The sequence below is a fragment of the Vicia villosa genome, linkage group LG1, assembly GCF_029867415.1.
Source record: "Vicia villosa cultivar HV-30 ecotype Madison, WI linkage group LG1, Vvil1.0, whole genome shotgun sequence".
Taxonomy (NCBI): domain Eukaryota; kingdom Viridiplantae; phylum Streptophyta; class Magnoliopsida; order Fabales; family Fabaceae; genus Vicia; species Vicia villosa.
Window position 1 is genome coordinate 90,828,725 of NC_081180.1, and position 20,649 is coordinate 90,849,373.

General features: G+C 34.2%; 1 protein-coding gene and 1 pseudogene across 1 annotated transcript; one reads left to right on the forward strand and one right to left on the reverse strand.

Annotated features, from left to right (window-relative positions):
• Positions 1-9,662: 9,662 nt before the first annotated feature.
• LOC131643511 (cysteine and histidine-rich domain-containing protein RAR1) lies at positions 9,663-13,365 on the reverse strand. Its single transcript, XM_058913751.1, has 5 exons — positions 12,353-13,365; positions 12,163-12,245; positions 10,505-10,659; positions 10,152-10,393; positions 9,663-10,056 (listed from the first exon to the last, which is right to left on the reverse strand). Exons 2-5 carry the CDS (start codon positions 12,225-12,227, stop codon positions 9,961-9,963), a joined length of 558 nt encoding a protein of 185 aa, XP_058769734.1. The 5' UTR covers positions 12,228-12,245; positions 12,353-13,365; the 3' UTR covers positions 9,663-9,960.
• A 3,284-nt stretch (positions 13,366-16,649) lies between these two features.
• On the forward strand, positions 16,650-17,812 carry LOC131649017 (beta-1,3-galactosyltransferase 7-like; annotated as a pseudogene).
• The last annotated feature ends 2,837 nt before the right edge of the window (positions 17,813-20,649 follow it).

Below are 20,649 nucleotides of genomic sequence, written 5' to 3' on the forward strand. Positions count from 1 at the left end.
TTCGGGCAGGACCCAAGTATTGATTTGCTTCACTAATAGTAACTTCCACCCTAGATAACTATGCATAATTAGAAACCAAGGCCTCATACTTCTCTATTATTTCCTGAGCAAATAACTCCACCATCTCAACCAGAGTCTCGGGATACCCGAAAGGTTCCACGATAACCTATATACTCATAAATAAGGAATATGCTTCCCTAATATCTTCCAAAGAACGATTTTGATCAATAGTAAAAGCATAAACTTGCTCTTTTAGAATTTCCTTCTCCCTCTGAAGACGCTTCACTAGGATGACTTCCCCTCACTTGACAGCTTTGAAGGTCAGGACAATAGATGCCCAACTGGTGTGATATGCTAACTTCGATAACTCCCCATAGAAAACTTCAGATTTATTTGAGAAATAAGAATAATCTTTGTTGGAGATAGAAGATTGTAACTCTCGGGCATTCCTTTGGCAAAGAAGAGCTAACAACAAAGAAAGTAACCCAGTTGAAGCCGATACATGCTCCTTAGCAGACCTCGTCCAGGGGCACTTGAAAAGTGGACTTTCTACTCGAAGTTCTTCAAGTTACGGGCTGAGAGTCAGACATTTCCCACCCTCAAGCTATGAAGAGCACGCACCTTCGTCCACCATGGTTTGGGTAGGTGAAACCCAAACTTCCACTTGTGTCAGGGGAGGCATACTTTGAACAGAGGTCCGGTCAAAGTGCCAAAAGTATAAGCTCCCCTTATAGATAAAGTATTTGAAGCACCCAAAAGGAGAGAGTTAGCTTGAAAATATTTTTTCATTTGCCACATTGCTTCTTCATTATTCATGGCATCTGCGTAACAAATAAAGGAGGCCTTGGAAAATGAATCATTCGAGCAAATATTTGAATAAAGTAAGATTTATATGTCACTTACTATAGATAGTCGTCCTCTCCCCCTTAGTTATAGCATCCACCAACCAACGAGTCTCAATGAACCTTTTCAGTTATTTCCTTGACGTGAATCAATAGGAACGATACCCCTCATGTAACCATGCTCCTCAAAAAAACCACCAATTATATATTCAAATATACCTTTTCTTGGGATATGTTATCCTCCTTGTAAACATAAGACTCGTTACCCGTCAAGAAATGACTCTAACTCTAGAACTTGTGAAATAAATATGTACACACATAGGAGGGCCCAAGAAAAAGTGATCATTGAAATGCTTCACGCTTTCAAAGTATGTATAAAAGCATATGGTAGTTTGTCTCAAAGAAATCAGACATAGATCATGTGTGTGAATATCCGTGGTGTTTTGATTATTGAACTTGAAGAGATGGAAGAATATCGTTGTGGTCATCTTACCTTCTTATATTCACACCAATGTTGAAAAACCTTGACAAATGCACAACTCACCCAATGTAGTTGTGAAAGGGAGATCATTAAGTGATTCATCACTGATCTCAAAATCTTTGAATGGAAGGAGGAAACCTAGAAACAACAATAAGCATTCGTGGAAGGGAATGATGCACCTGTCATATTCGCTATATATTCTATTGTCTCCATCTGGTGGAAATAACCCTCTGTTAAAGGAAGGCCCACTTTCTTAAAAGCATGGTCTAGACCGCTATTATAAGAAAGAGAGGAGATGGTATCAAATGTTTCCTGGTCCATCCAATCGGTTTAGATATCCATTTTCCTTATGAAGCCTAATTGGTGCAACCTTCATAATAAGAAACTCTGTGAAACTAAGACTGGTACAAATAATGTGGGGGAAACAAGCAAGTTCGAACGTAAAAACTCCTATCAGATAGTGTCTATAGCAAAGAAGATATCTTAAAAGAGAAGTAGAGGTATCAAGATCTCACTACCCATAAAACTCTATAAAAGATACGAGAGTAAGGAAAAGATGTTGGCTTTATCTTCGCGAAGAACAGCCTGATTGCCTATGTATGTCTAGTGCTAACAAGAAAAGATCGAATATGAGATTAACCAAAAGCTGGAACAATAAAACTCACAGGAAATAATGATCATAAGAAGTAGCAAGAAGTTATATTATAAGTCACTAATGGAAAGAAAAAGGAAAAATGCTGCTTCAAACGCCTCTTATATGTACCTTATCCATTAAGGATCATATGATCCACTACGAACCACCAACGACTGAGACTTCTGTAAAGATTTTTCAAAGCACTCAAGTATTCTAAAGAAGATGAAGTATCATCACTAGTTAGCGTAGAGACATGTGTCAGTCATTCCCAACAAAATGTTACCTATTATAAGAAAGGCATTAAATAAGCTTGTTCCCAACGAAAGTGGCATCCTATCAAAGGCTTTCCCTTCGTAGACCAAACCTTCGAACAAGAGTGTGTATGGTAAACCCTCATCCTACAAAGCAGAGATAATGGTCTCTGGGACAACTATTTTGAGTCGCCCTCAAGGCCCAAGACGAAATTCCCAATGTCAAAGCCAAAGTAGTGAAGCGCGCAAAACATGTAGACCTATATTCCCCCCTAAAATAGGTATTTTTTCCTTCAGTATCTCCGCTGACCGTCCAAAACAATATGACGGTTGACCGACATTCACGCCTCACTCCATACTTTCTGTTGAGAACAATTCTCACTATTTAAGAGGAAAATCACGTCTTTTTCAAGTATTCAAATTCATTATCACTTATTCATCATTTTTTATTCTCTTACTAACTTGAGTCTTGGAGTGCTAACTTTGCAGGTCAGCCTCATCTCCATCACGTCAGAAACTTAAGTCCATCGTAGCAAGTAGAGCTGTCAATATAGGCTACCCGGCCCTAAACGGGTCGGCCCTGACGGGCCCTGGGCTTTTTAGGGTTGTGCCAAAAAGGCCCTATGTTAAATGGGCTCGAGAATTACTACCCGAGCCATACCCTTGATGGGCTTCGGGCTACCCGGCCCTAAATGAGCTTTTTTATTTAAAAAAATTAAAATAAAACCTTCATAATATTTATTATAAATTAAATTAAAAATTAAATTATTTTAACCATAATACATTTTTAAGTACTATATTATCTGTTATAAATACTATAATGTGTTTCTAAATACAATATATGTCTAAATTGTATGAAATAATACTTGAATAGTTAACATAAGAAAGAAACTAATATAATACGATGAAAGAATGTTTATATTAATGTATAATATTTAAAAAAGAAAGATTTAATAGAATAGAGATAAAATTTAGTGAGGTGAGAAAAATGAATGTGCTATTTGGAGTAAGACAATATAAATATTAATATATATTTTTTAAATTTTCTAATTATGCGGGTCTGATGGGCTACCCACGGCCCATATGGGCTAGCCCTAATGGGTAACGGACTTTTCAGGGCTGGGCTAAAAAGCCCCTAAAAAATATGGGCTCTAATTTTAAGGCCCGAGCCCTATGATTTTTCGTGCCTGGCGGACCGGCCCATATGGCCTAGCCCATTTTGACAGCTCTAATAGCAAGCAATACTTCATCATCCATCAAACAATTTCGGTTCCACCATGGAACACGTGATATTTGTTAACTATAGTTTTTGTGCTAATATAAACTTAAAAATAATGATTTTTGTTTTAATATACACTTAAAAATAATAGTTAAAAATAACGATTGTGTTTGTGTTTTACCACTTCGTCTAATTATTAAAAAATTATTAATTTCAAGTTACACACAGCACTATAAAATCTATTAAAATGAAACCAAAATATATCCATTTAATATTTAAAAAAAATATAAAAGAGGATAGTAAGAACTAGACCAAGTACCTATCTAAAAAAAATGGAACTAAAGAGTGAAGACTAGGTAAACTTAAAGTAGTAGTAATAATAATAATAATTATTATGATAATAATAGTATAAATTATTAATATATACTATAATAATAATAATAATAATAATAATAATAATAATAATAATAATAATAATAATAATAATAATAATAATAATAATTAATGGTAAAGGAGCGGACCAGAAAACTTAACTCATCATGTCAAAAAACAAAGTAGGACCTAGATCTGACCCTACACCCATAAAATTTAAAAGTGTCAAAAATTTGTGTTTTCTATATTTATATACGTGCCTGCCAAAAAATACATGAAATGAAAAATAGAAGGGTATAATGAAACTTTCGAAGTGTGAAAAATTTTAAGGATAAAGGAATTTAGTGACTAATCAAACTTTTTAACGAAATGATGAGGTCGAAACAAATTATGGATAAATGAAAAAGAATCACTTTAATTCTAATCTATAAGAACAAGAGGGTATACAAAATTGTGTAAATTATATGGGCTTAAACTTATGAGTCATTCTACAAAATTATGGAAAAGTGTGGTTGAGCGGAGATTAAGAAGACATACTCAAAATATTGAAAATCAATTTAGTTTTATACTTGAGAGTTCGGCCATGGAAAAAACTTATTTACTAAGACGTGATGGAGTGATATCATATGGACCAACAAGACTTGAACTTAGTTTTTATTGATTTGGAGAAGACGTGTGATAGAATGTCTAGAGAGATTTTATGGAAATTATAGAGAAGAAATAGTTTAGGCTTGTCTATATTCCAGATGCACCCCATTATACACTCAATTTATTCGTAAGTGACCCAGACCCTCATTTTTGACAAAAATTAATACAAAAGTGTATATTCGTATAACTTATGGAAGTGCATCTCTGGGAAGCTGTAACACCCCGATGGTAGCAGGAATTGCTATGAATATGTACTTAACCCCTAGGTACATGGTTCGATTCCTGCGGGAGGCAAAAACAATATTTTCTGGGCAGCCGGTAAGCGGACCTAGGGGGATTATTGATTAAGCTGGTGACATGCTTGGTAGGCCGGAAGCCCTGCGGGGTAAGCGGAAATCCAGGGTGTTACTAGCTCAATTGGTAGTGGGAATGGAATGAACATGTACTTGAACCCCAGGGTACAGGGTTCGATTCCCACGAAAGGCAAAAACTCTACTAGTGAGGGGGGTAGAGAAGATCGTGAGGTAATAGTGCCGGGAACGCCGAAGGCTCGGGCTGTTACATAAAAGGCGCCTTTTTATGTAACAGCCCGAGCCTTCGGCGTTCCCGACACTGTCACCTCACGATCTTCTCTACCCCCCTCACTAGTAGAGTTTTTGCCTTTCGTGGGAATCGAACCCTGTACCCTGGGGTTCAAGTACATGTTCATTCCATTCCCACTACCAATTGAGCTAGTAGCTCAATTGGTAGTGGGAATGGAATGAACATGTACTTGAACCCCAGGGTACAGGGTTCGATTCCCACGAAAGGCAAAAACTCTACTAGTGAGGGGGGTAGAGAAGATCGTGAGGTGACAGTGTCGGGAACGCCGAAGGCTCGGGCTGTTACATTCCCCTTCCTCATTTCCAGCAAAATACACAAACTCTTCTCAAGTCACTTCCAAGTTTCATTTTTACTCTATTCAATTCAAGTGGTTTGTAAATTTTTACTCTCAACATCCAACAATTCGAAGTGCTCAACATCAACTACACATTTGGTATTGAATCCAAGTTTTTTCGCATTTGATTTTCTATACATGGATTGAGAAATAGGAACATTAGGTTGTGTGGTATACATCAATATATAGGTAGCTACGGTCATTGTTAGGTAGTATAATTGAGTAATGCATTTTGAGCATTTTTGGGTTACCTGCATTCTTGCCATTTGTGTTTTTTCTGAGTTGCAGGTAAATACGAAAATACACTTCCTTATGGTTTCAGAACTTGGTTTTAAAAGAATAAGGAAGTGAATTTCTGTATTTTGTTAGCCTGCATTGTTTAGTTTGACTTTGAATGCGTTTCATATGGTTTTTATTTTTTTCTGCTTTGTCTAGCTTGGTTGGTTTAATGATAGTAACATTGCTGATAACTAAGATAAATTGAGGCTCGACAAAGTGTCCCAGCATGCATCTGCTTGCAGTTAAAGAGCCTGAACCTCACGACCACAAGTCAATGCTATTTATTTTGATGCAGATGCAACAACTTCTAGGGTTTAGGCATCTTCGTCTGTGTCTTCCTGGAGTAGGCAGGTGTCACTTGTTGCTTCCCCGGAAGCACCACCAGTCCAAGTTAAAGTACATGTTATTGATGCATCTGTTTCTGATGAATTTGGAGAAGCCTGTATGACACATCACTGCAGCCCCCGTATGCGGACCATGATGTCGGACACGTGTGAGACGGGGAGGTATAATTTATCTGTATTTATTATTTGAAACATATTTGTTATAATATTTAAACTTTTTGACTATGATGTATTTTTAGCAATATCGTGATACTTTAAAATGCATCACACATGGTCGGAAGATTGCGAGGCTGCAACAGCCTGGGAACAGTGGTTTCATGATGCCCTGCAGCTATATGGGCTGCGAGATTTATGCATGACCGATTATACTATTATTGACCATGGTGTGTTGTCAGCATACGTTGAAAGATGGAACCTTGTAACTTCATCTTTTGCATAGTGAGTTGTCCATCACACTAGATGATGTTTCACGTCTGCTACATCTTTGGATCAGGAGAAGACTATTAGACCACTCTAGGATGACCAAACCTGATGCATTGGAGATAACGAGAATTATTTGGGAGATGAGCTAGAGGATGCCCTGAAGGAATTGGAAGACACCAGGGGATGTCATGCTAGATTTGGATTTCTGGAGAGCTAGTATACACACCACATGATATATGCTTTCAATCGTACGATGATCACCCTCAAATGCGTCCCTTAGATGACATGGACTTCTACTCTTGATGGTTGGCTTATGGGTCATGTTTGATATATCCACATTTTCTTGAGCGAGTCATGCGCCATTTCAAATATATGCAGGTTGTTCCAAGAGAACTAGTGACAGATCCAAAAAAGTGGAGACATAAATTATATATAAATTTGTAATACTCAAAAATTATATATATATATATATATATATATATATATATATATATATATATATATATATATATATCATTGTTTTTCCAATAAATTTTATAGTTAGAAAGTAAGGGATGACTTTCTCATTTTTATTACTCTCTTGTAAGAGCTTTTCAATAGCATTTAATACCGATACATATTATAGTTTTATTTAAAGAAACTAAACCAATTTCAAATTTTAGTGGGGGCCTGTGCCTTCATAATTGCAAGAGTAGGTACATCACTGAGGAGAACCTTTCGTGTCTGTTTCTCTCGTTATACTCTACAGAGATTTAGATGTCATGTATGATGATTTCCCTAATCATCTCATAGACTAAATCATGAAGTGTTGTAGCTCCTAATTGTGCATTTGGTTACGTCTAGTGGTATTTCAGAGTGTCTCATCCTTACATGACATCTAATACTGAGGGAGAGCCACTTAGGTTAGCTCTTCAAGAGATATTTGAGGAGGAACATATTATGGCAGATCATGTTGTTGATGTGTTACCTGCATGTCGTCGTACTATGGATCATGCTCAAGCGGTATAGATAGATGAGACTACCTGTAAGGCACTTCTGGGAGGACCATTGTAGTTGTCATACTATATGAGACACGAACAATATTGCAGTACAAGAGGCAGCAAAGGAACAGAGGGTCTGATATATGCAGTAATATAGTATTTGTATTAGAGATTATGGATAGTATTATCGTTTGTAATTTGCTTTTTTATTGTATTATGGATTCAAGGTTGATTCATTTATATATGACATTTTCATCTTATTAGATAAATGTATGGTTTAATTGATAAAAAAAAATTATTATGATAGTATAGTTATAATATCTAAAGGGTGATTGTAATAACTAAAAAATGTCAAAATTTACTACCTAAAAGGTGATTACAGAAGTGCATAACCATATTTAGTTACGGAGATGCATTTTCGAACTAAACTATAATAAAATGAAGGCGAGGTTTAGTCATGAATGGATGTGCATATAAGGTTATTTCGAAAATATATCTCTAGATTAAATTATGACAAAAATGAGGGTGTTGTTCAGTTACACATTGATTTGATGTAAATGAGTGCGTCCGAAGATATACTTTTTAAATTGAAAAGATATTTTCGAATATTCATAGGGTCTTCTCCACGGATATGGGTGGGAGAAGTAATCCCCATATGTAATGCATTGTAACTCATGAAACAAATAGCCCATATGATAAGGTATGTTTGCAATCTTTGCAATGTTGTTGTTAGCATATTCAATTATAATGACCAAAAAGAAAAAAAAAAAAAAAAAATATATATATATATATATATATATATATATATATATATATATATATATATATATATATATATATATATATATATATATATATATATATTTATTTGAAATCTGCACTTTGATTACCTTTTAAACTCATACCTCTTCTCAACTTTTAAGTCACCTTTTCTTCAAAATATAACATGCTGCAGCCCCTCTTCATTTATTTTTTGAACATTTTTTGTACAGTTTCTTAAAATATGAAATCATGCTCTAAACAATGTTTTCAGGAAAACATGGAATCTAACTAAAAGAATCAACAATAAGTTTGATTCAATGGTAAGGAGAATTAAATTTGATTAAAAATGAGTTAAATTTGATTTGTGATTGAATACATTCATATAAAAGTGAATTATTAAAAATCAATTTTGGATATATAATTAAAACAACAGCCTTTAATATATGTATTTAAATTTAAATTTCATTTCCATTTTATATAACCATTTTAGAGATGGCAAAAAAACTCATACCTGCGGATACCCGCGGATAAAATCCGTCACGGGCACGGGTTAGATAGCTTAACGGGTATTCACGGGTATTATAAATGAATATTTAGTTACCCGTAAGTGATTAAAATTACTTAAATATCCTTTTAAAAATTAGTATACTTGAATATCTTTTTAATATCAATTAGTATACTTAAATATTCTTTTAATATTTTCTCACATTCTACATTAATACTCATTATAAGATGCTTTTGAATTTAATATAGTAAATATAAAACACATACTTTTCTATTAATAACAAGATAAATTTTCTATTCAATATATAAAAAAATAATAAATTTCAATTAAAAAAAAGTATCCATGGGTATCCGTAAATACCCGCGGATATTTAAAATATCACGGATACCCACCCGACAAATATCTACACGGGTACGAGGCAGATATAGATATCATTTTTATTAAACGGATGGTCCGTACCCATAGGTATCCATTGCCATCCATAAACCATTTCATTTTAATTATTTATAGATTTGTTTACGAAATGGATCGATATATTTGTGACATGTATTTTTCCATTCTTCAATTTAAAACAATTAAGGAAATTTTATGTACAAGAAAAAGGGAAACCTATTCTCAAATAAATAAGTAAAAAATACAATGGGCCTTCAAAAGCCCATCTATCCTTTTCTTTTCTTAACCAGCAAAATGAAGAGCTCATCCTCTTATCTTCACTAATCTTAAGATAAGATCGTTATGGCACCCAGAAATTCACTTTTGCAGGTGGAAAAAGTAAGGGGGAGGAAGCTTAAAACAATATGTAATTTGCTTATGAAAAATAATGGAAGAACTTTTTGATTGATATTATTAGGATCTAATCTAAAAACTTGGCAAAAACTCTAATTTCCTAACATTTGCTTGTAACTTAAGTCACCAAATGAACATATAGTACAAGAAGAAATTTGTGTTATTAACATACTTGAAATTCCATTGGTTAATATTAATCAAATACTAATAATTTGTTCACGCCTTTATTAGCTTCTATTATTTCAAAATATAATATAGGGTTTGCTTTGTTCCTAATTAATCAATAAAAGTACTTGCACACAAATAAGAGACTGAAGTCATGTCAACAGCCACAAAATTTGCAGTAAATGTTGAACAGTGAAGTACCTAGTAAACAAGGACAATATATCTTTAAAAGCCAACACAAACACATTCTGTTCAAAACCATGGTGTAACACCTTTATAATATTCTATCAATTACAGGAAGAGAATCTCTTTTCCGGTATCTTCTTCATTGGTCAGGACACTTGATCGGCATTATGCCATCCCTTTGCGCAAGGAGGAATGGCCACAAACTCATCAAATTCATTAACATGAATATCACAGCAATTCCACTGCAAGATAATGTGACAAATAAAAATCAGAAGTCAGAGCCATATCACAACTACAGAACATACTTAGAATATTTAGTTGAATATATAATACTAACCCCTTTCATCCGATCATGAAAAACAGCAGGACCAGGATGATAACTGCAAGCAGAGTCATGATTATCCCTTTCCTTGAAAGTTTTACCGCATCCTTTATTTTTGCATATTTGGGGCTCATTTATGTCAACTATTTTTTGAGGAGGTTTTGAAACCTTAACACTTGAACAGCTTTCTGCAGATGCATCTCCAGAAAGATTTAAAGGTTTGTCTCCAATAATAGTTACAGGTTTGCCTTGTGAGCCTACAAAATAGGAAAGGGTTAGTAGAAGAAAATTTAACTTGGGAAGCATGATTTAGGGATTACACAAAAATACCGAACATGACAGTGCCAAAAGCAAACACAAATGATTACCATGATCTGAGCAAAAGAAACCCTGCCGACACCTAGAACAAGAAGAGTCCTTCGTCGACACATTGGTTGAGTGAGCTGCAGTTGGAGGAGGCACAGGCTTTTTCTTAACCGGTGCAATTACTTGCTTCTCTGTCGTATGTTTTCCTGTCTTACACCTTTATTGAAAATAAACTTTTAATCAATAGATGCAGGGGATTCTAAAATGATCTGAAAAGGAATAGACCAGTGTAATTATTTTTTGAGTAAATTACATTTTCCTCTCCCAAGAAAGTGTAATTATCTTATTTACACGGTCCTTCACTTTAAATCTAATAAAACCTATAATTCCCTGCTTTAAGATATGAATACATATTACTTGCAGCATTTTATTCTAAATCATCCTTTTACTTGCAGTGATCATCAACAAAACAAGCCTCGTAATAATCTTCTGCGTACAACTTTCAAGTCACTGGTAACTAATATTAACATTTTATTATTAATGTTAAGACTTAAGAAGAAAAGAAAAGTTTTAAATACCTACTTTATAATATTTTGAAACTTTGCCTAAAATCTTTGTTTTATCTTCTAATATCCCATAATAGACAGTTATGGATTCAATACTAAATGCTAATGCTTCTCAGAATTAAAAATACAGAAAAAAATGTATAAAAAGCTTGTTTGTATCAAAATGGACGAAAAAATATGGTAACAATTATCCATGTCACAAGAGTGGGAAGTGCTATTAACTCTCAATTTCTTTTTTTTTATAAAAAATATTAGGATATTTAAGCAAGCAAAATACTCTATTTAATCACCATCATCTCGACAACCAATAAACCAAATTTGGAATACTCAAATGCTACATGCGCACAAAACAGAATGTAAGATCTAATGCTACGAATAAAGGTTTGGAAGAGATAGTTAGACAGAAGCACAATCAGCCTCGAGAGAAATCAGATAGTTAGACAGAAGCCCAGCCTTGAGAGAAATCATGATGCACCGAGAAGCAGCAAAGAAACTCACTTGCAAATATTACAAGAGTAGTGCTATTTAGTACAGACAAAGTGTATGCACGTGTGAGAAATGAAAGGGAGGGATAAAAAAAGGAAGAATTACTTTGCAACCAAAGGCTAAGCAAAAAGGACAAATAACTTCCATAGCAAGACAATAAGCTTTATCTTACATGAAAAATTTGCATGAGAATTACTGTGACGGGGGCGGCCCCTCTTCTGTTTTCCATTTCATTATTATTACATTTAGAAAACCATGTTTTGGTTATTTAATGCCACAAAAAAAAACCTTAAGATATGAATTCGCATTAGAGAATGGACTCATTATACAAATGAAACTCACAATGATAAATGATTATTGATTTTGAATACAGTTCATTGTTCTTGAAATAGATAACTAAGATTTGAAGTGATTTTTGTAGAAAACAACCCATGCAGAAGTGGCAAATAAAATCTATCTTATTTAGCACAAAAACATTCATACTCCACATTGCAAATTTTGCCTACACATTTCTATGACCCTTCAGCCTTCTAAACAAGAGGATATCAACTCATAAAAATACATTCTACTCATAAAAATAGACCCTTCTTATTGACCAGTTGACTACAGACCAAATTCTCATTATTGTAAAACAACAGACTAGAGAAAAGGAACAGAGGAGAACTTACCCTGGAATTTCCAAAAACAAGCTAAAATCATGACTTCTTTTCTTGCAGCAACTCCATTCTTTCATCCCATCATGAAATAGAGGCTGGAAATTAAAAAATTATGAATACATGATTTTCCAAAAGTGATATCTGAACATTGTTGAAAAGAATTAAAAAAAATGAAGAAATAGATTAATAGGCATGGACTTACTCCCTGAATAAATCAAGATGCCCGGCAACAAATCCAAGCCCCAAATGTGCCAAAAATAAAGTGAATCAGTAAGATTGCACAAAGGTCATGACTCATAAATCAACAAAATGGATACAAAGTCTTACTTCATTCATGAAAATGTCATCAAAAATCATAAAATAACAATGTATAGTAAAATTTAAATCAAGAGTCCATAGATGAACACTTAATACATTTCTCCAAGGGTAAACAACGGATGAACAAACTGGTTTTCATCAAGTATATGTAACATCAAAATAAATAACTCTCCCAGAGTGTTGAGAGAATTGTATTAAGGACATAAACTAATATATCATATATGAAGTTCAAAACAAGTCGCGACTCATACTGACAATAAAAAATAAAAAATAAAACAGTAGCTAGCCAAGCTGCACAAAGTTCAATTGTTCCATTTATTTGATATCTGTCTCTTTTCTTCTTTGTCTAACTCACTACCACCACTAATAACACAGCAGGGCAGCAAGTTGGGACCAAAGAGAGAGCCGTGTCTTTGAACACGACAAGGGAGATTAAAGAACAGGGTAAAAAAGAGGATTAGTGAGGACACCAACACTCTGTAGCAAAACAATAGGCATGGTGTATGAGGGAGTGGGAAAAAATATGTAATGTACTAGGGCTGTATCATGCACATCTAATTAGAGTAATTTGGAGGGTTTGGAAAAATAATAAAAAGTAACCCGACAAGGCCATTTCAGAACTGAGTTGCGCAACCCGGTTTATTCCTTGGCTCACCCACTGCAGTTTTATCAGAACAAGGCCATGAGACCCGGTCCATTTCTCGACGCGCCCACAATGCTGGTTTTTTGCATATCTGTTTGATCTTCATTACGTTTCAGAATCGTGTGATTCCTTTCAGATGTGCAGCTCATTCAATTCAAGATATTTAAAAACTAAATTAAGATGAAACATGAATTCATGCTGAAAATTGTATTGGGAACCATCAATTTCATTGCATATCTAGATGTGGTCGGACGATACTAATTACACTTATAACAAAAAGGAAAATGAACCATATGTAAAGTATAATATGATCAAGTATGCCGACAAATTGGGAAAAAAATCAAATAACGAAGGGTTGCTTATTAACAAATAGAGACTAACAAGCATGAGGCTATGACAATATTTTTTCTTGGGCATAGAATCAATGTGATAATTTTTTACTATTGGATTCTAGCTCACAAGCTCAAATAAAAAATAATATAACTACCATATTTATAGGACACTTAATGCACCAAGTTTCCTTCCCAATAAGCATTGATTAGAAATCTCTTTCTAAATTCATGAATATGTAATATATGTGTGTATGTGTTATCAAATATCCATAATTGTGGCGCTATGGCAGATACGCATGGCGGTTTTTGGGCTCATTGTAATGGTAAATATCGGCCGATATTGCAGGTTTTTCCGTCATAATCTGTTATAAGTATATTGGCACACAAAGCGTCAGGTATGGCAGGATTTTGGCTCTCTGCCATCCGCTATGGACAACACTGATCCCAAGTGAGTGAAACCATTGGCAGCCCAACATATTTTGAAGCCACAAGAGAACTTCAATGTGAAGTAATTTTAACTAATAGAGGGTCATATAAAAATCAAGGGACTTCAAAAGATAAATGCTCCTTTTACAGTGCGCAAAGCGTCTGGTATGGCGGGATTTTGGCTCTCCGCCATACTCTATGGAAAACCATTGGCAGCCCAACATATTTTGAAGCCACAAGAGAACTTCAATGTGAAGTAATTTTAACTAATAGAGGGTCATAGAAAAATCAAGGGACTTCAAAAGATAAATGCTCCTTTTACGGCGCACAAAGTGTCTGGTATGGCGGGATTTTGGCTCTCCGCCAAACACTATGGAAAACCATTGGCAGCCCAACATATTTTGAAGCCACAAGAGAACTTCAATGTGAAGTAATTTTAACTAATAGAGGGTCATAGAAAAATCAAGGGACTTCAAAAGATAAATGCTCCTTTTACAACGCGCAAAACGTCTGGTTCTGGTATGGTGGGATTTTGGCTCTCCGCCATCCACTATGGACAACACTGATCCCAAGAGAGTGAAACCATTGGCAGCCCAACATATTCTGAAGCCTCGGTGAAGTCTTTTTAATTAATAGAGGTTAACAGAAAAATCAAGGAACTTAAAATAATAAATGCTTTTGCTCAAACAGGAATCGAACCTCAACCCAAACAGAAAAAAAAAAAACAGGTTACCAGTACGCTAGGATAACTATTGATGCAAGTTTTATAGCAGCAATTAAAACTAAACAATTTTTTGCAAAACGCAAGGGCTTTGACCGTTTTATACTCTATGAAGCACGAACACCGGAAACACGACACTAACACGTCAACACCGGTAATAATTTGAAAAAGTGAATAAAATAAATGTAACCACAAGTTCTTGTTACATTTTAAATACTTGGTAGTGCACCAAGCCAAAAAACAAAGAGATTATAATTTTCAGCAGCTTAATTAATTCAATTCTCATTATCAATTTATCATCACTCAACAAATAAACCCTACCTCACACAAACATGATCAGCTATTACATTACATTGTTAACTATTCCATGGATCTAAACTACTACTTATGTAACTGTCTTCTCGGTTCCTAGGTCAAACATGAGTCAACAGAATCAACATCATACAATAACAAAATCATAAGAACAACTTCAACAAAAACAAGATATTCAATCCACATAACAACGATCTTGATAAGTCCCAGACAACACATTGAAACAATTTGGGCAAAAGAAGAGAGAAAGAAAGAGAGTACCGCTTCATGGTATTGACAGGAACCATCGAGATTGTCGTCGTCGGTGAACATTGCGTCGCAACCAATCCTCTGGCATCGAAGTTTAACATCGGTTTTCTCCATAAGAACCCTAACCACAAGAAAGCTTAAAATTTAGCTTGTGTGATCTGTTTTTATATTCGTTACACACGCGAAACGCAAACGGAAATTTGAAGGGGTAGGGTTTTGTTAAATATTGAAGATGAAGGAAAGTAAAAGGGACAGAATCTTTACAGTTTCCACTTCACTTTGAAGCTCGACAAGATTAGGGTGACGGTGAACAACTTGTTATGTCTTCGTCAAACTTATTTTATTTTCAAAACACAAGTACAATTTATTTTTATAGCAAAATATAAAAAGGGTTAATCAACTTTTTGTCCTCTAAATATTGCAGATTTCATTTTAGTCCCTCCAAAATTTTTCTTTAAGAAATCGTCCATTCAAAATTTTTCGTCTAAATTATTGGTCCCTAACGTCAAATTTGCTAGAAATTAGCTACGACTTTAGCTACAAGAAAAATTTTGAAGGGACGATTTCTTAAAGGAAAATTTTGGAGGAACTAAAAACGAAATTTAAAATATTTAAAGGGACGAAAAAGTTCTTTAACCCATATAAAAATATATATTTGATTATTTTATTAAAAATGTCTAATTCCATCAAATATATTTTAAAGGGGTGTTTATGGTTCATGAACTATAATGAACTATAATGAAACAAATCATATTTTCGATTCACTTTGCAATATTCATTTCTAAAAAAATGTAGTTAAGTGTTAAAATAGTTTCAATTTAATTTAAAATTGATTTAGAACTAATTTGTATTTATAAACTAGTTTCTAATCGGTTTTCAATTATAAACCAATTTTATATTTTAAACTATTTCAAAACTAATTTTTTTAATTCTATAAAAAATATTTTTTAATTAAAAAAATATTTTTTTATACCAAAATGTATAAAAAAAATTGTTTTTTGAATATTTTTTATTTTGAAAAAAAATATTTTCTTACGATACAATTTCTAATCTACCATATAAAAAAATTTGAGTACATGAAAACCCTTACTTGACATTCCCTCTAATTCTGTCACTTCGACAAAATAGGGACAATTTTGGTACAAAATTTACTTTTTACAACTAATGATGTCTTATTGTTCAATTTCAATTGCATGATTGTTGTTTTATGCTTTTGCTTGCTATGTTTTAACCGATTGATGATATCATACGGTTGAATTTCTATTGCTTTTCTTCTTTTACTTTTTTTCAAGCTCTAATTCAAATTTCAAAGAAAAAATGTCTTCTGACACTCTCTCTCTCTCTCTCTCTCTCTCTCTCTCTCTCTCTCTCTCTCTCTCTCTCTCTCTCTCTCTCTCTCCTTCTTCCTACAAATGCGATTTGCATTCTTCTCAAAGCTATAGATGCCTTTGTCTTGTAATTTCGTATCTGACTTTTTGTTGTTGTTCTTTTAGGAACTATGGAACCGAGATTCGGGCGGGTAAGCCAATGTTTTGGTTTCTTCAATCTATGTTGCGGTTGAAATCAATCTTCTCAAGCAAACCCTAAAAACTGATGTTCTTATTCAAGATATGAAATCAAAAGGTGAATAACTTGGTTTCAAATTTGAATATGTTGGAACAAGTTGGAAGCCCTAAAAGCGGGGGTGTTTAATTACTTGAACAGGTTAAAGGGTTTTCTTATCCTATTTTTTCCTTTCTTGAATCAACTCTCTTTTGTGCACAAACTTTTCTTTGTTTATGTTTTATTTTGGTTGTTGACCACCGGTTCGGTTCCACGGTTCATATTTCGCCACCAACGTCGCTATTTGGCTCTAGGTATGTTCAATGTTGATGATTTAAGGTTTATATGTTTTGTTGATTGGGGTTTTCTTACGGTGTTTTATTGATTGGTTTTTTTTAAAGTTTATCTTAATGCTGATTATTGATTTCTGTTTCTTTTATTGGCCTTCATACATGGTATCTACATCTCATAATTTGAAAACCATCTCAATTGGAAATAGGAGAAAGGAATCGTCATATGATTCATGATTGGCCACGGGTAATATACTCTATATGATATTACAATTTTTGTCTCAGTGCATTGTTCAAATTACCACATGATGTAGTCATTTATATGGATTCTACTTAATGACACTAACGTTTACGATATTGCCATTGTTGTCTCAGTGCGACTTCCAACAGCATTCTAGATCGAGCTATTGATTCAGAGGAAGCCCAACACAAGGACTTCCTTCTCCTGATAAGGTATACTGTTATTTATTCATACAATTTTTGGTTGAGAAAAAATATGGACGATTTGGTAGGACATTAATATTTGGTTTACACTATCTTATAGCAACATAGGGAAGGGTATCATGAGCACTCTGCAAAGACAAAGACTTTATTTTCTATTGTGTTTCCTTACAATTGTATCCTTTAAACCTTTACCACTTTTCGCTATCCTAATTCTGCAAAAATAAAATATGATGTTCTTTGTTGATCTTTAGGTGTCCTTGCAACAACCCTCGCCTGTCATCGTACAAAACCGAGGGTCTACATTGGGTGCATGAAATCTTGACATGTTCTATCTCGGACCCCTTTCCATGGAACAAAGGGGATAAAACCAAAAAAAATATTCTAGCTTAATGTTCATCCATATTTTGGCTTTGTTAATCCATTATATAGGGATATGGGGATGTCTAGAACCATGAACCTGAGTTATGGAAGTTTGGAGAAGAGGGAAACAATTCTCATACACAATCGGGTAAATATATGAAATCTCTTAAGGATTTGGCCACCTACATTTCCATTAACCAGTATGTAAAACATTTCTCATACATCAAGAGTCTTTATAAATCAGACATAGTGAAGCTCAAAAGATTTTCAATGAGATGGAAGTTGTTTATAGGGTTGCTAGAGAGTCTAAGCATCATAGGTGTATGGCTGATATGTTGGCAAGGGCTGTATTTTAAGTTTTTTTTTTTTTGAATGTTTGTGATGCAGAGTGGTTCATATAGAAGATTATGGGGACAGATAAAGCTTTTTGAATCTTTATATCCAGAATTAATTCCAAGAGGAGATTATCCTGGTAAGTTCAACTTTTTCTAATATAATAATAATAACAATAATAATATATTTAGTAAATGAGTGAAACAATAAAAATTAATATTTTGAATAGTGTCAAAAACTTAACTAATAATATTTTTTATTACATTTTAGAAGCATATGCAAATAATGCACCAATATCCGTATGAACGCACAGCTGTCCAGATCATAATTCGGGTGAACCCAAGGGTATAACAATATGTCTTTATTTTAAAAATAATAAACTACTTTTGTTAAACAATTTTATTTTTCTTGTTTACATTTTTTTATATTTTAATTACACAAGCTTGCGTATGACACCAGTACCCGTGCAAACGCACGGGTAACACACCAGTAACGTGTGAACGCACGGGTAATCATATCAAAATTTGTGTGAACGCACAGGTTTTTTATATCTTTTTTTGTATAATTAAAATAAAATAAATGTAAAACTTATGTCAGTCGTACTACATACATAAGTTTTTGTATATTTTAAACCATAATCCCAAATTAAATAAATACAACATTTAAGTTAATTCTTTTAGATCATTTTTTTTTTGGACTTTTTTTAAGATTATTTTTTTATTGAGTTTCTACTAATTCTAATTTTAGATTTTTTTGTCTCATTTATTAAATTTTACAATTTTTTATTATTATTACAACTCTATCAACCCTAAAAAAAACATTTTTTTTCTATTTTTCATAATTGTTTTTATGTTTAATAGTTTGTGTTAACAATTGTAGTTTTTAAAAACTTATACAATTATTTGTAATCCATTTTTTATTTTTTTCAATAAATTTTTTAATATTTTCTAATTTGTTTAATAGTTTGGTGACATATCTGTGGTCTGCACCAGAACTCGCGGTAACATACCACGAGCCCATGTTCATCACTATTAGGTGCGATATTTGGAAATCATAAGAGTTCTCGTGGATCAAGGGAGCTCTTCCAATATTCATTACTAGGTGATAATTGAGAGACACCGCCTCAACCCATATGACTTATAAGCTTTCAAAGGATCACTACTTAGAACATCTAGAGAATAGGTGCAAGTGAAGGGTTACATAATGCCGATGACCAAATTTTGGAGGGGAAGAACAACCCAAGGAGATTAAGTTCAGGTATCTAGTTATTGAGGTTCCATCTTCTTATAAGATGACTATAGAGTGTCCAACTTTTAATCAGGTGGGTGCCGCTTTGTCCACTTTGGATTTATGCACGAAGTACCTACTCTTTGATGGGTGAGTTGGAGCCATCCAAGGGGGCCGAGAAATCTCTAGGAAATGGTATGTGGAGATTGTTAAACTGAAAAAGGTTCGAACCATGGGCATGAATACCAAGAAAGTTGGTGCGGAAATTAAGCCACCAAGAGAAGCTCCTCATCATAAAGGCAAAGAGATAAAAGACTTAAAACTCAATGGAATGCCCCTTGAAGCTTATTTGTTTTACCATCATTTACTTATTTGCTTTACCGTTATTTGTTTGCTTCATTGCTATTTTTGATTAGGTGAGCATTATATCTTTGTCGCTTGTAAGGACATGTTGTTTTATATGGATGCGCTCTTTTCCCTTTGTGCCTCATAAGAGGCATCGATTTTTAATGAGGTTCTTCATTCTACTATATCTTAAGTACCTGCATTTTTGTCTCTTTTTTCTTTCTGCATGAAACCTAAGGATACGGAAGAAAACCACCTCATGAAGGCGATAAAAAATGATGGATCCTCAAGATGGATCCTTGCGCCCCTTGAGGCGATCGAAGTTTTAGATCCTTAAGAGAGATCTTTTTTGCCTCAAAGGCGATTAAAGTGTTGGATTCCTAGAAAGGGTCCTTTCCACCATTTAAGGCGATTAAAGTGTTGGATTCCTAGAAGGGATCCTTTCCACCCTTTAAGGCGATTACAAAGGATGGATCCTGAAGAGGGATCCTTTCTGCCCTTGAGGTGATCAAAACGCTTGATTCAAAAGAGGGATATTTGTCTCCCCTTGAGGTAATTAAAATGATGGATCTACAAATGGAATCTTTGTCGCCCCTTGAAGCGATCAAAGTGTTGGATTCATGAGAGGGGCATTTGTCGCCCCTTGAGGCAATTAAAGTGTTGGATCCACATGAGGGATCTTTGTTGCCCCTTGAGGCGATCAAAAACTTAGATACACAAGAGGGATCCTTGCTTCCCCTTAAGGCTATCAAAGTGTTGGATCCTGAAGAGGGAGTATTGTCGCCCTTAGGGCAATAAAGAAATGTTGAATCCTTAAGAAAGATCATTTTCTCCCTTAGAGGTGATCAAAGTGTTGGATCACTACGAGGAATCCTTGTCGCCCTTCAAGGAAGCCATTGTTTTGAATCCCTATGAATGACCCTTACCTCCTTAGGAGGCAATATAGCATGTTATGTC